Source organism: Ictidomys tridecemlineatus, chromosome 2 (genome assembly GCF_052094955.1).
Source record: "Ictidomys tridecemlineatus isolate mIctTri1 chromosome 2, mIctTri1.hap1, whole genome shotgun sequence".
In the NCBI taxonomy this organism is placed as follows: Eukaryota; Metazoa; Chordata; class Mammalia; order Rodentia; family Sciuridae; genus Ictidomys; species Ictidomys tridecemlineatus.
Window position 1 is genome coordinate 42675657 of NC_135478.1, and position 15801 is coordinate 42691457.

At 41.9% G+C, this 15801-nt stretch overlaps 1 protein-coding gene across 5 annotated transcripts in view; it reads right to left on the bottom strand.

Moving 5' to 3' along the window:
* Galnt15 (polypeptide N-acetylgalactosaminyltransferase 15) overlaps positions 1–15801 on the bottom strand; it is an 85388-nt gene that overhangs the window by 7462 nt on the left and 62125 nt on the right. For all 5 annotated transcript variants that reach the window (XR_013434429.1, XM_078038323.1, XM_078038322.1 and 2 more), the window contains 5 exons: positions 12607–12774; positions 10865–10982; positions 9303–9500; positions 1242–1373; positions 725–829 (listed from right to left, as the gene is read on the bottom strand). Coding sequence is in view for 4 of the 5 variants with exons in the window: in XM_078038323.1 (XP_077894449.1) it covers positions 725–829; positions 1242–1373; positions 9303–9500; positions 10865–10982; positions 12607–12774 (721 nt within the window). In the remaining variant the exon portion in view is untranslated. The remainder of the gene's footprint in view (positions 1–724; positions 830–1241; positions 1374–9302; positions 9501–10864; positions 10983–12606; positions 12775–15801) is intronic.

Genomic DNA, 15801 nt, shown 5'->3' on the forward strand with positions numbered 1-15801 from the left:
CCTGCCTTACCTTGGGACCAAAGCAATCAAGTTGGCCCACCATGAACTAAATCTCTGAAACTGTGAGCCTAAATACAATTTCCCTCCTCTAAGTTGTTCTTGTTGGGTAGTTCGGTCACAGTGACACAAATCTGACTAACACACTTGGGGACAGGCTATGCTTGCTAGGTTGTCATCCAAGTTGTGAAAAGAAGTGGACCCATCAACCCTCAGCATCAAAGGAGGCTCTCTGTCACCTTCAGCTTTATTCTCAAAATAGAAATCTAAAGAGAGTAAAAAATACCCTAAGGTACAAGGAGACCTTCCAAATGACTAAGAGGCCTACTTGGATGCTGGTGTGACCCTGCTGCGTTTAGATCCTTCCCCCCACTCAATTACCTTCTTCTGTCCTTAGACAGTTGGACCTGCCTCACCCCTGGAGGCATCTGAGTCTGCAGTCCCTGAGCTAGTGATTCTATGCCTCAGCTTTCTCGTCTGCCAAGTGAGAGAGTGGGCTAAATAACCTCCACATTTCCTTCTAACTAAGACAATGCATTCTTAGATGCCAGCCCATGTCTGTGATTAGGATGAGGTGGACAGAGCTATTCTGAGTCATTACTGTGGGGGACATGGGACCACAGAAAGGTGCTACTTCAGAGGGAAGTGAAGCGCATCTTAGAAAAATAGCACCCATTTGCAAGTCTTCCTTGGGCTGCTATCCATCCTAAGAAGTTTGATCACCCACCTGTTGCTGCCGGCTGTCACTGCAAGGGGCCAGCCTCATGGGACAGCCCAGGATGTCCCCTTCTGTTTGGCAGTCTGCACAGAAGCCAAATCCAGTGTTGTGGAGCTGAAAGTGGACATGCACACAGAAGTGAATCCCATTGTCTGTGATCTCCATGGTAGAGATACCCTTGTCAGGCCCTACTCCTCTCCTTCATTCTCTGGGCAGAAGCTCAAGGTGCATTATTAAAGCCACAATGTGTAAGATCAATTCAAAGCCACAGATCCTAAGGGACAAGCTTCCTGGAGGAGGCAGGCCACATTTGTCCTGGTGAGGAGACCTGGGGCAGGTTCTAGGGCAACCTAGATACTTTTCTCAGGCTGGCAAGGAGACCAGGGAGGACTACAGGTCTCTGAAGCCCTTCTGAGTTTGGGACTTCTTTCAGGGCAACAAAAGAGCATTTGAACAGTGCAGTTCTTGTCTTGAGAAGCTTCCCTGTCCCTTCTCTCCTCCCCGGCTCCCCTGGGTCATGCCTTGCCTTTCCAGAGAACCTGGGCCTGTGTTCAGATGGGTACATCTCAGGGTAGATGTTGGCCAGAAACCAATGGAACGTCCGACAGCCTAGTCTCCTTTGCAGCTGCAAGCGTTCAGTGCAGTCTGGCTTCTCGGCCTGGGAGAGGAGAAGGACCAGCAGGAAGATGAGGAAGATTTTTTGAACACCACAGTTTACAACATACGGGAGGGACATAGGTGGCTGGGAAGAAGCTGAAGGACTGGAAGGGGCCCAAGATCACTGTTCCCAGGGCTGCCAGGCAGAGGTGGGGGGGAGGTCATGTACCTGACAAGGTAGGATGAAGAGTAGGCTAGATCTTACCTAGAGAGAGCTGTGGAACTAGCATGATTGTGATATTGCTAGGGAGTAACTAGCAATGAGCAATGAAATACAGACAAGGTCACAAGTATTCTTTAAATTATTTTGGGGTCCTTCTTTAAACTAATTTCAAAGTAGATAAGAAAGCAAAGGATGGCAGTTAATTTGTAGAAAATAAACAGAAGCAAGAGGAACTAATTGGGAAATATGTCAAAACAAAAGGATTAATGAGACTAACTCTTGACAGGGTTCATTGATGTTGATGTAAAGCTAGGAATTATGGTTATAAGTGTCTCCAATTGTCTGGGAAGGAAGATTCCTTCAGTAGCACAGGCGCACTGAAGTAACTTCTGAGCAGCTATTGACCCCAGTGCAAACATGGGATTGAATTGTAGTTGAAAGCCCATAAATAAGATGGCCATCATGACAGTTGCAGAGAGGACCAACTAAAGTAAAAAACTCCACCATCCAACATGAAGAAATTGAACACCTGATTGGAAAAGAGTACAGAAGGTGGTCCCAAGCTTTCCTGGTAAACAACAAACAGTAATAAAATTGGGGACAGCATTGTCTCCTTTGTCATTCTCTGCTTGGAGACAGTCCAGTCTCTCTCTTGAGAGTGCTTTTTGCTTAAGCCTCACTTTTCTTTTACTAGATTTTATCTTCACTTTTATTTCGAATGAAGTTCTCTTGCATGACTTTTGGTGTCTGACTTTAAATCTTCTTTTGTTGGAACACAAGAACTGAGGTTTGGAGTTTCAGCTCCCTGCTTTCCTGTGACAATATCACCCCCTTCCCACAACTTCTCAACCCTTCAGTCTATAAAGATCATAATGTCTATGACTTTTCTGTGGAAACTGGTGAACTAGTTGGGTTTTGCACCTGTGTTGGCATGGTGCAGAACCATGGGCCTCCTGGAGGCAGAAACTGGCCCAGAGATACTGAGATGACGTCAGTTGGGAAACTGTGGGATGAAGGATGAGGCGAGGCAAGTTTATCTTTCTTCCCTTGTTGGTCCCCAATCTCCTCCATTAATGAATCATTTGTTAGGGCTATACTATTCCCACTCCTTGAGATTCTCCTTTATAATACAATTTTATTAGGATAGGTATCTGGTCAAATCCTTCACACTAGCATAAATTAATATTTTGGCTATATTGATAAAATACAAAGAATACCATTCAGGAGTTTAGTTCTAAGTCCTGGATATTTTTACAGAAAAGAGAGACTCTAAGGAGAGGTTGGAATGGCCAAAGACCAAAGAGAGAGAGACAAACAGCCATCATCATTCTTCCTTGTCAGGGGAAGAGGAAGAGCATTATCCTCATCCAAGTTCTACTTTGATGGCCCCTCATCTGACGATAAGACACAGGACCATCAGGCTGTGTGAAGTGAGCTTGGTTTGATTCTGCTTTTTTCCTTGTTAGTTCTCAGATAGAAATGTTGGGAAGAATAAGCGTCTGCCATACTGACATCCTCTTGACATATTTCTCAAAGTGTGATTCTCTAAGCACCTGCCTCAAGGAATGCCCGGGAGCTTGTTAAAAAGATTGATTTCTTTCTCTAATTACTAGAGATGTTGAACATTTTTTTCATATGTTTGTTGATCGATTGTAAGGTTTCATCTCACGCCAGTCAGAATGGCAGTTATCAAGAATACAAACAACAATAAGTGTTGGCGAGGATGTGGGGAAAATGGCACACTCATACATTGCTGCAAATTGGTGCAACCAATCTGGAAAGCAGTAAGTAGATTCCTTAGAAAACTTGGAATGGAACCACCATTTGACCCAGCTATCCCACTCCTATGTCTATACCCAAAGGACTTAAAAACAACGCATTACAGTGATGCAGCTACTTCAATGTTTATAGCTGCACAATTCATAATAGCTGAACTGTGGAAGCAACCTAGATGCCCTTCAATAGATGAATGAATAAAGAAACTGTGGTATATATATACACAATGGAATATTATTCAGCCTGAAAAGAGAATAAAATTATGGTATTTGCAGGTAAATGGATGAAGTCGGAAATTATCATACTAAGTGAAGTAAGCCAATCCCAAAAAGCCAAAGGACAAATGTTCTCTCTGAAAAGTAGATGCTGATCCATAATGGGAGTGGGGGATGGGGAGAATGGAGGAACTTTGATTGGGCCAAGGGGAGGAAGGAAACAGGAAGGAGTATGGGGGAAAGACGGTGGAATGAGACATTACATCATTACCATAGGTATGTGAATGACTGCACATGTGGTGCGACTCTACATTGTGTACAACCAGAAAAATGAAAAATTGTGCACCAATTTGTGTACAATGAATTGAAAAGCTTTCTGCTGTCATGTATGACTGATGAGAAGTAATAAAAAGTAAATTTTTTAAAAATGTAGATTTCTATCATATTGAGACGGGGACAAAAAGACAGAGCAGGTAGGTCTTAAGTAAGAGCTGGTTCTAAAGGAGGAAATAAAATGCTAATATCTCTAGGACACTTGCCCCTCCTCTCCTGCCAAAGCTACCTGCCTCCAGAGTATTATTTCTCCCTGCAAGGAGTTGTAGGGGTAGTTGATGAAATACCTCCTGAGAGGCTCCTTTCCTGCCCATTTGGGCAGACACTGGAGAGGAACCCCTGGAAGGCTTTTTCCCCACCATTTGGTCACTAAGATAAGGGAAGCAGGAGGGCATGAGAACCAGGGAACTATAAAATGTATAAAAGGGGCAGGACAGTCCCATTTCCTCAGATACCCAGCTTTGGGCCCCCTTATCTTCAGAGAAGTCTCTCTCTCTTCTATCCTTTAAATAAAACTTGCTTTCTACTCTTACCTCGGCATTTCTTCCATGTTCAATATTCAACATCTGGGGAAATGGAACTCAGCCCTGATTGAGTCTCATCACCAGCATTTCCACTCCTTGCTCTTAAAATCAGCATACTATAGAGATATATGTATACTGATGGTTACAGCAGTCCAATTCACAGCTAGGTGTCCATCAACAGATGAATGGATAGAGAAAATGTGATATATATATATATACATAATGGAGTTTTTCTAAGTCATTAAGAATAAAATTATGTCATTTGCTGGCAAATAGATAAAAACTCTGTGAAATAAGCCAGACTTAGAAAATCAAAGGTCAACTGTTTTCTCTTATACGCAGAAGCGAGCGAGCGAGCGAGAGAGAGAGAGAGAGAGAGAGAGAGAGAACGCAATAAAAAGGAATCTCATAACAATAGAAGGGAGAAAGGTAGAATGGAGGAAAGAGATTGAGGGGTAAGAAGGAGGGAAGGGAAAGGAGAAGTACTGGGGAATGAAATTGGGCAAATTATGCAATGTGCGTGTACAAATACATCACAACAAACCCCACTTTTATGTATGATTATAATGCACCAATAAAAAAGAATAGAAGGGAGACCAGTAGAATCAAGGAAGGAAATCAGGTGGAGGGAAAGGGGGAGGGAAAGGAGAAGCATTGGGGAATGAAATTGATCCAATTATGTGCCATGTATGAATATGTCACAATGAATCCCACTGTTATATATAATTTTGATGGACCAATAAAAACATAATAATATAAATAACAAATATTTAAAATATCTATAAGGTTAAATTGCAATGTGATATGCTTTTATTTTCTTGAATTAATTTATTGGGTATCTGTGTCTATTTTTTTATCCAGACATAATTGATATACCATAAAATTCTCCATTTTAAAGTAGAAAAATGGATCTTTTGTTGACAGAAAAAAAAATGTAGGTTCCTAGATCCTACTTCAGAGACTGTGATTCAGTTCATTGGACTGGGAATTTTGAAATCTATATCTTAGACCTTTCTCCTGGGCAGTCTTCTCGACAGTCTGAGAACAACTTCTCTAAGTCTGGGAACTTTTGTTTATTCAGCATATTTACCCATCATTAAACCTAAGAGATCTTTTACTTTTTTCTTTAAGGAAGTATATATATGTATATATAGTTTCTTGGCATTTTTGGTGTTTATTTTTAGATCTGTCCAGTCTTTCTCACGAGTGGACTTTGTCATCAAAGTAGAAATATTCCTTCATGCAAGTTTTGCCTTCACTTTTCTAGGTGAAGAGACAAATTGGCAAGTCTGCTCAACCCATATGTGACCTCAAACTCAGGGGTAAGCCAGCACGGCTTTGCTTCCTGTATAACTATACTTGAGAGAGGAGAAAGCCTCACTACTGGGGGCAGTGGAGGCCCTGCCTGTCTTTTGAGTGCCCAGGATTTCTATATCTCAAAATCCATGTGACACTTTGGGAGGGCTAGAAATCTCTAGAGCAAAATTAATTTTTTTTAGCTATTTAAATTTAAAGCAAGGAAATGCTATCAAACACTTTCAAAGAGGCAGGGCTGTCATTGAAATCTTGAAATCCAACTAAGTGGTAGGACATTTCTAAAACAGAGAGGAAGAGAGAGAGAGAGAGAGAGAGAGAGAGAGAGAGAGAGAGAGAGAGAGAGAGAGAGAGAGAGATCCCTGCCAAAGTTCTACTCACTGACCAGTAGGGGCTCCATTCTCCTTGTAAAAGTCATCAGATGAACAAAGAGGGACTTTGTGGATCAGAAAATGAATGCCCAAGTGGATAAAAGAAGAAAAGAGTAACTCACCCTTAGACTTTATGAAAGTAAACCTAGCATTTAGATGGTACTTTACATTTTCCAGAGCACATTTCATTTTATCTTCATAACGGTTCTTGTGCCTCCGAGGTTAAGTGATTTTCCCAGGATCACTAGCTTCTAAAAGGTGAGGGCCAAAGTTTGGCTTCAATTTAGCAAAATTTTTTTGACCATCCATTCGTTCTATCTATGAATATTCATGGAGCACCTACTATGAACTTGGGATTGAACTAAGTAATGGGAATTTCAGCAGTAAGTAGGATAAAATCAGTCCTTACCTTTGCTGAGTTTGTGAGTCTGTGAACATTTATTGAGTACCTTCGATATACTAAATACATCCCCGCCTCCCCACAAATTCAGACAGAACCAGAGGAGAGATGCTTTATGGGACTCCAGCTGTTCCCAGAAGTGGGTGGTGCCTATGTTTGAGGATTAGTGTTTCCAGATGTTAGGCAGCTAAAAGAAGAGAAACCACTACAAGGTGGGACAAGTTCTGGTTCTGTTACCCTTCTACTTTTAGCTCTAGTTTTGCATCTCTCCCTATTTTTCTTTAGCAATTTACTCTCCCAAGGGGCCTCAGATTTTTATTTTGTAGAATGAAGAGCTTGGCTGAACACAAACAAGTACTTAAAAAACAAATCACCAACTAGATTAAATTTTCTCAAAAGCAGACCAGTCAGGCTAGCATCATGTCAACTCCCAATTTCTGTAATTGCCTGGAACCAAGTGCATATTTACAAGCACTTCTAATTGCATCAACAGTCGTGGGAAGAAGGTTGAAGGTCTGTAAATAATTTCCATGCTGTTGCATCGGACTGGCTACAGCCAACATACCACGTTCTGCTGTGCCTGCCTAGCAGAGGTTCATCCAGTGCCCTAGAAATTACGCTATATTTAACACTTTTTAAAGAATTCTTCATCAGTGTCAACATTAATTAGGTGCCCTCTGAAAGCAAAGGGCAAATACTAACATCCCAGGAAAGAAAAAGAAAGGCTTTGAATAAAAGAAAGCTAAGAGATTAAAAGCCAGAGCAGCTCTGTAGACTTCTGTAGAACTCTGTAAAATGCTACCTGCACCCCATTGCCAACTGGATAGAGCGTAAACCCTCATCCTAATCCTCAGGGGCCAGAATCGTCCCCTACTCCTCCTCCTCTGGATGTCTGAATTGAAGCCTCCCCTGAGATGTTCCTCATAGGCCTGTCCAATGTGTCTCTCTCATCTTTGTGGACACTGTCCCCACTATGCCTAAAAAATAGCTAAAAAAATTAATTTTGCTCTAGAGATTTCTAGCCCTCCCACTGTCCCCACTGCCTCCACCAGGAATCTGACAGTGTTGGGCATGATTCAGTGTCCCTGAGGGACTCACACAGAGCCCTTACTTAACAGGTACTCACTTAACCTTTGTTAATGATTAGTAGCCATGACAATAATGATGGTAGTAAAAACACATGCAGGATTTCCCTGGTGCCTTGCACTCTTCTAAAGGCTTTGGATATATTAATTGAGGAAATTATCCCAACAACATAAGGGAGATTTAGCAAGTGAGGAAGCAGAAACAGTAAGTGACTAAGTCACGTTCAGGATCAAACAACTAAAAAAATCAATATTTAAACCTAAACCATCATGTTCTCGCAGTGCCTGGGCATAACTGTCAGACTCCTAGAGAGGTGTTTGGAGTCGACTATTTCCAACAGACAGAGAAAGAGGATGGAAGAAGAACAAAGATACTAGCAAAGAAATATGTGAGGTTCTTGTGAGAATTTTTGTTCATTTCAGGTCCCTTCTTGGAGTAACTAAGGAGACTGCCAACTGCAGCGTCGCTCTGTGTCACTCTGTGCAAAAAACGTCACTAACTCTTAGGGATGAAGAGGGGGCTCTGACCTGTCTAGACCTTGGTACGGAACTGAGACTTTGTGTATCATGAGCACTTCCTCTACCCAGGGCTTCACACATGCCAAACAAGCACCTCACCACTGAGTCCCATCCCTAGCCCAGCACTCCCCAGGTAAAGAAACAAACAACCGGGGCTGGGGATGTGGCTCAAGCGGTAGCGCGCTCGCCTGGCATGCGTGCGGCCCAGGTTCGATCCTCAGCACCACATACCAACAAAGATGTTGTGTCCGCCGAGAACTGAAAAATAAATGTTAAAAAAATTTCTCTCTCTCTCTCCCCCCCTCTCTCACTCTCTCTCTAAAAAAAAAAAAAAAAAAGAAACAAACAACCTTGAGGTTCAAGGAGCACCCCAGGCCTTGGAGCTGTTCTGCTGTGGGAAAGCAGGTTGACCCAGGTTTGGCAGAAACAGAGCTTGGAGGACCAGGGAAGAAGAGCAGGCATAGGGCTCTTCCATGGGGCATCTCTGTCAGAGTTTCCCCTGCACCCAGGGAAAGGCCTATTCAGTGGCTGGAGGGATGTCTCTGTACTTAAGGGATGTCTCTGCCTTCATCTTTAGCTTGAGATCCTCATATTAAGCTGACACCCAGCATTGCTGGCTGGTGAGGGGCTTGTGGGAGCTGTTTCAGGTTCACTGTGAGTTCTGGGAATCTTACCTTTGGAGCCCCCCATCCCAGTATGGCTCACATTAAGTAGCATTTATGTGACACTCCATAAAATTTACCAATTGGAAATGTACTATGTGGATATTTAATTAAATGCTTCAATTTTCAATTTTTTTCTGTGGCTTTTTTGGGACTCTTTATTTTCATGCTTATATTTGTTTCCTGTCTTGGATAATTCCATAACCTTGAGCACTTTGCTCAGGATGAAAAGGCCCTTGGAGGCATGTCTCATCATTTATCTGTGTCCAATCTTTCCTCTTGCCCCTTGGAAAAGAGTTGCATCCCTCAGAGGTCATCTCATAGATATCAGAGAGCTCTATGCCAAGATCATCTGTAATGTCCTCTGGAGATGCTTGGAGAGACAAAGGACAGGCCCACCAGGTAGAGAAGCCACTTGCGAGGGGGCAACTCAGGGAAGCTGGAGCCAAAAGTTTCTATTTTTCCCTCCAGGCAAGAGGGAGGGGCCTTCCTGGTCCATCCTCCAACAGATGGCCCTGCACTGGGCACAGAACTGCCCACCCCACCCTCAACCTGGCTCTCTCCTTACCTTGCTCAAAACAAAGGCCTCTGGGCTGTGCCTGTAGAAGGTTTCTTTGAATGACCCCAGCCAGATCTCAGCAAGGCGGACTTTGTTCCGGAGGATGGCCTCCTGGTCAAGGGAGGAGGAGTGGGTATCCTGATTTCGGTAGATGTGCCCCACTCTAGAGCAGGGAAGGATTTCAACAGAGCCACCACAGAGCCAGGCCTGCCATGAAGGGAAAAAGTAAATGACTCTACCTTCCACTTCCAAGAATGGTGAGGAGGAAGGGACTCTGTTGGTGAGGGGCTAGTGAGTCGCACAGAAATCATGAGCACAAGATGGTCAATATCATCAAGGTACTCAGGGTGGAATTTCCAGATCTGGGAATCTGAGCAGGAGAGTGTCAATGTGGGAAGAATGGGGACAGTTTTCCCAGAATGGAATGGAGGGGTGAGGAGCCACACTCATGCAGCTACCTGAACATGCCACCCTTGAAACAGATGTGCAGATTCAGCACCTGGGAGAGAGGCAACCAGGTGTATTAGCACCCCACTTCTGAGAGGATGCTTTCAGGGTAAAAGATGCTTCTAATTGTCAGAGAATTTCTGAAAGCATTTGCAGGCAGATGCACTGGATCGTGTTTGGTAGATGTGAAAATGAGTCTTCCTTAAATCGTCTTCATTATTTCCAGAAGTTTCTCTCTGCCCCTCAATGCTCCCTCCCACTTTCAAATTCCTGAAGTTCATTTGACAGAAAGTCTTTCATTCCACTCTTGGGGATAAAGGTTAAAATGAAAACTGTGGTATGATAGGAAACATATTAATTGGAACATACCCAGGTGGGGGTTACCAAACTGGGTGCCCTGGGGTGACTCAGAGACCTTTAAGGGCATCTGGGATATTTTTTTTATTTTTAAGAGAAACAGATACATAATGTCTGTTGAACATTTTGCAAACTGCAAGCTCAAGTAATCATACTCATTATCATATCTTTGTGCTTTTGATGATGAATGTCCTTGCTGGGTTGGGTTTTTTGAGGTTGTCAGGATGAAAAAGCAACTATTGTGGTAAAATTAATGCGGGCAGAAAATGATGGGTGTCTGATCTGATTCCAAGGTTTGAGAATTTAAGCAGAACCCAGCAGGGACTAAGTTGTTAGGACAAATACTAATTCGTTTGGACCAAACTACTCAATACACAGAATGGGTTGGTAGAGTTGGTATTTGTTTAGCCTATGGGTTCTGGAAAAAAAAAATTGAGCTGAAAAAAAAAAAAACCTGAGATGCCAAGTGTTCTATGAACAGAGAATACACAAGAGTCTCTGTAATCTTTCACTAAGATGTAAATGACTGATGGTATGCCCTTACCTGACAGCAGGTTTTGAAAGTCAAGTTCAGGAGACTGAGAGTAAAATCAAGGCAGGGCCCAAGAGAGAAGGGAGAGAAATGGGAAGTTTGGCACACCTTATTGTCATGAATTTATACTTTAGCCACAGCCTCATCCCTGAATTTCGTATGACTGCCTTTAGGCTGTAACTATATACAGGGTTCCAGAGACCCTAACTGTGTCCTCCCTTGGTACAGGGCATACCTTGAAGGACATTTCAAGGTTTTCACCACCCCGCAGTGACATGAGAGGATCATAGGCTCCCGTGTTTTGGAAGTAATGTCTGTCCATGGCCACCACCTCTCCAGGCACCACAGGACTCCTGCAGAGAAGATGGGCAAGAGAGGACCATTCAGAACTGGAACACAGTAGGCAAAACCGGGGCCTTCCCAGGCGGGGAGTTCCAATGGCCAAGAGGGTCGACTCTAGGTTCAAATGGACCTCAGTGTTTTTAATTTCAAGACCGGAGCAAAACAACAATGTCAGAAATCCAAACGTTTTATGGGAAGAGAACACAGATTGCTAGAATACTGGGAATCAATATTGTAATGATTTCTAGATACGGTCTCCAACTCTGCTAGTCACTATTTGCCCATCTTGGGTGAGATATTGAACCTCTCTGAGCTGAGATTCCTCGTCTCTAATTGGGATAAAACAGTGTTTCATAATTGGGCTTTGTGGGGGTTTGGAAAACAAGTGATGTCAATGGCATAGCACTGTGGAGGCCACATTTTACATGCTTACTTAATTTTGGTGTCATAAAGCCCCTCTTCCTTCTCTGAAACCTATGGGTCAGTGTGTTTTTAATTAAGAATTTTTTGGACTTTAAAAAGTATATACTGAGCCTGGGGTTGTGGCTCAGTGGTAGAGGGCTTGCCTAGCACATGTGGGGCACTGGGTTCGATCCTCAGCACCACATAAAAAATAAATAAATAAAATAAAGTTATTGGGTCCATCTACAACTAAAAAAAATTTTTTTAAAAATCATCACAGTTAAAAAGAAGTCATATGCTACTTGTAAGCTCTGGTTTGACTCTTTAGTCAAACATACCAATATTACTTCAGTGAAACATTCAAATACTCACAGTAAGTGGGATAAATCAGGCCTGTGCCAACCCCTGCATCAGTCCAGGGCAGCTTCTTCTGCTTTGTGAATTAGGAAAAATATGCTTGATTTTCAGAGCTCTTTGGGTTTCAGTTTTGAATAATGGACTATAAACTTGTACTTACAACACAGTACAGCATAGTAGTGAAGCATGGGGTCTCAGGAGCCTGGCTGTCCAGGTTTTAATTTTGGATCTACCTCTTATTAATTTTATGACATTGAGCAATTTATTTAATCTGTATGTACCCCAGACACTGTAAAGGAGAGACAACCACCAGCCTACCCCTCCATGCCCTTTCAGAACCCATGATCAGAATCTGTGAGCTTAATTAAATGGCTATTGTCTTACACCACTGTTTTGAGGTGTCTTGTTAAACAGAGAAGATATCTAGGACATCTACTTAAATAGGTGTCCAAAAATCAAATATGTGAAAAATTACCCATAAAACTGGATGTATTTTGAGATTTATGATGTTTTAATATTCACCTTGCCAAATCCTTCATTTATGCTGAACAAGTATTTGAGGCCAAGGAATTTCCAATGCTACCTGGTGAAAGAGCTGGGTCAAGCTCTTCCTCTTCCACTTTTCCAACATCCACCAAAGCCCTGTGGAAGAGCTTCACTGGACTCTATCAATACAACAATGAGAGTAACACTTACCTCTGAGTGCCCAGAGCTTTCTAAATGCTTTTTATAAATCAACTCATTTGGTTTTCACAACAGTCTTATAAAGTAATACTACTATTATTCTCAATTCACTAATAAGGAAACTGAGGCATAGATTACCTTGTAAGGAAAGTATGGAACCAGGGAAGGACAGGTTGTGCCACGGGGCCTCACCTGATGGGGCTGGTGGGGAACCGGAGGGCCTTCCTCTCATTCTCTGGCAAAGGCTCCCAGTGGAAATCCAGCTTCCAGTCCAAGACCCCACGCTGAAGATCCTTGGACGGATAATATTGGAAAGTCTTCCAGTCAATCACATCTATGACTGGGGATACCACACGGCTCCTGGAAAGAATCGGGGATCAGACAAAGGACGCAAACCATTCGTTTCCGGGGATGAAAACCAAATCTATAAATGTGCTGTCCAATATGGCAGCCACCAGCCACTAGGGCCTATTGGGCACCCCAAATGTAGTTTGCCCAAACTAAGATGTGGTATAAAATTAAAATACACACTCTGATGTAGAACTTAGTATGGAAAAGGGATATAAGAAAACCTCAATAAATTTTATATTGATTACATGTTGAAATAATACTTTGGATATATTGGAGTTATTAAAATATATTCTTAAAATTAATTTCATATGCTGACTTTTATTTTGTAATGTGACTGTTAATTTTTAAAAATTACACATATGGCTCATGTTCTATTTCTGTTACATAGCATTGTTCTGAAAATCATGTTTTTCCATAATAAATGGGGGCCCATTTTGTTAAAGAGTATACCCGCCCCTGTTTTTCTTTTAAAATTTCTTTTAACAGCATCGAGAGACAGAGGAAATGTGTCCTAGGCTCAGCTCTGCCACTAATGAGCTGAGTTGTAGGATCTTAAAATAGCTATTACACCCCTCTAGCCTTGGTTTCCTCACTTGTGAAGTGAGAGGTTGAGCTACCTCCCATAAAGATCTTTTTAAGCATAATATTCCAAGAACGTTGTTCTTTTCTAAGAATCAGGAAAAAGTATAGACCCCTCCTGAGAAAATTGCATTATATGCACACATGCAAACGATCACACACAATGTCAGAGGTTCATGGACTCAGTCTAGTTCTTGTTTCTTTCTGTATCCTAAAACTTCCTTGGCTTGAGGAATCAGGATCATCAAGACTGGGAGATATCCCTGGTGGTAATGTTTACAATTTATGAGCACATGGTATCTATAAATAAAGCAAAGTATTGAGTCCAGTTTTATTTGTTCATTTTCTGCTGCTGTTGGGGGCTCTACTTTATCCCCATTTTTTTTTTGCACTAATGGTGATAAGTTTTCAGAGAGAGAGAGAGAGAGAGAGAGAGAGAGAGAGAGAGAGAGAGAGAGGTAGAAAACCAGCACAGTTGAAATTTCACTTTTTAACTAAACAAGGCATCACCTGGGTGCACCAGAAGCTGCTCTTTACCTACCCAATATCTCAATTAAGTTTTATTCTGGCTCCTCACAATTATGTTTCATATCTGTGCTGTGGAATGGATCTGGTCTGAACTCAGGAGAGGCTGAAGACACCACTTCAGGAAAAGTGAGCTTCTTGGAAGGAGATATGACAGCCAACTGAATTTGTCCATCGATTTCCATTTCTGTTTGTCCATCTTGAAGATAGCCAGGGCAGGAGAAGCCCACACCATATAGACAGGACCAATTATATGGATCCAATCCCAGGATCCAATTATCTGTTTTATTCTGTCTCCTTAAGTGACTGATGTTGGTGTGGGGCATTATGGTATTCACATTTAGACAAAAGATCTAGATAGGTTTTTCTTCCCTTTTTACATTGTTCCACTGAAAAACAAGAGAATTCAATCCTTCTAAGTCTTCATTATTTTGGGGTGTCCTGCATTGATCTAAGAAAACCATGAATCAAGAATGAAGTAGAAAGGAAAGAGGGTACCCAGACTTCCTCCCCAGTCTTCACTTACTATGGGGATAAATTGAATGGTGGCGATGGATTTGACTATTTGCAAAGCATTCTGTGGAATTTCAGAATCAAGTCCCAGGGCAGCTGTGAAGCTGAATTCTGAAGCATTGCATCAAATTTGTACTACATTCATCCATCCAAACAGGACAAAAAAGGAAATGACACTCACACAATCAATTTATCCTAGACGTTTAGGCTGTATACTCAACAAAGGTGGACATGATCGTTTTCCTCCACATTTTTTATTGGTGCATTATTATTGTACATAATGGTGGGATTTGTTGTTACATATTTGTACATGCACACAAAATAACAATATAGTTTAGTCAATATCCCTCCCCAGTAGGCATGATCTTTTATCAGTAAGTGAGAACTCAGCAACTCATACTATTTTTACTTTGCATTTCTATAAGCTCAGAGTCATGCAAATCTCACTTCCAATAACTAAGTTAGCCCTGATTCCCAATACCTTCCTTTCTGAATTCCCCTTTTCTCTTGTACTTTGAGTGGGGACATGGAGATGAATCATGAGCCTCCTCAAGTACATGTAGGATGGAGATGGAGAACAGAATGTCAACGAGTGAAGGGAGAAATGTTTTCTGTTTTTATTCCCATAGATCACGGTTGGCTGATCAATCAGGGCTGAATTAGTAACTAATTCATAAGACTAGTGACTCAAAAAGAGTGATCAATTTGAAACAAAAACTCCCCACAGTCTTATATTAAGCCCCTCTGCCTTTTATTTTTGTACCTACAGGTATATATGTTGTCCTCAGAATTCACTGAGTGAAAAATAGGAAAGCAACCACTTTTGACTTGGAGGGACCTACGAGTGTCTGCTCACTCCATCATCTTTGTACTTGTGAATTTTTAAATTATCATATTAACACATGTTAATTGTAAAAATGGGTGGAATTCACTGCAATCTTTCCATACATGTATATGCCATGCATTAATCATATCTGATAACCCTACTACTTTCCACCATCCCTTTCCTGTTCCCACCCCAGCACTCTTCCCAGTCTCTAAAAGTCCTTCTTAATCCCGGGCAGGTGCAAGGCACAGCCTCTGGGAAAACTTTCCAAATTCCAGGAGATCAAGTGTTTGGGTTTCAAAAGACAAACAGAGGCATTTGAACGGTCAACAAAAACTAGCTAACTGGAATATGTGAGGATAACTAATAATACCCTGCTGCCCAGAGATTCCAAAGTAACCGCATTTCAACATTCCCAGCCAATGCTTTCCCAAGAATAAAGAATAGTCCTAGTTTATCTTATCTCTCTTTACTTTTCCTGGGCCTGGATGTCCCTCCAAGTCCGCCATTTTGAAAGTTCACATATAATCTTGTTTTTTTGTGGAAAGATCTTTATACTGAGATGAGGCAGCCTCTAAATTCTTTTCCCACAG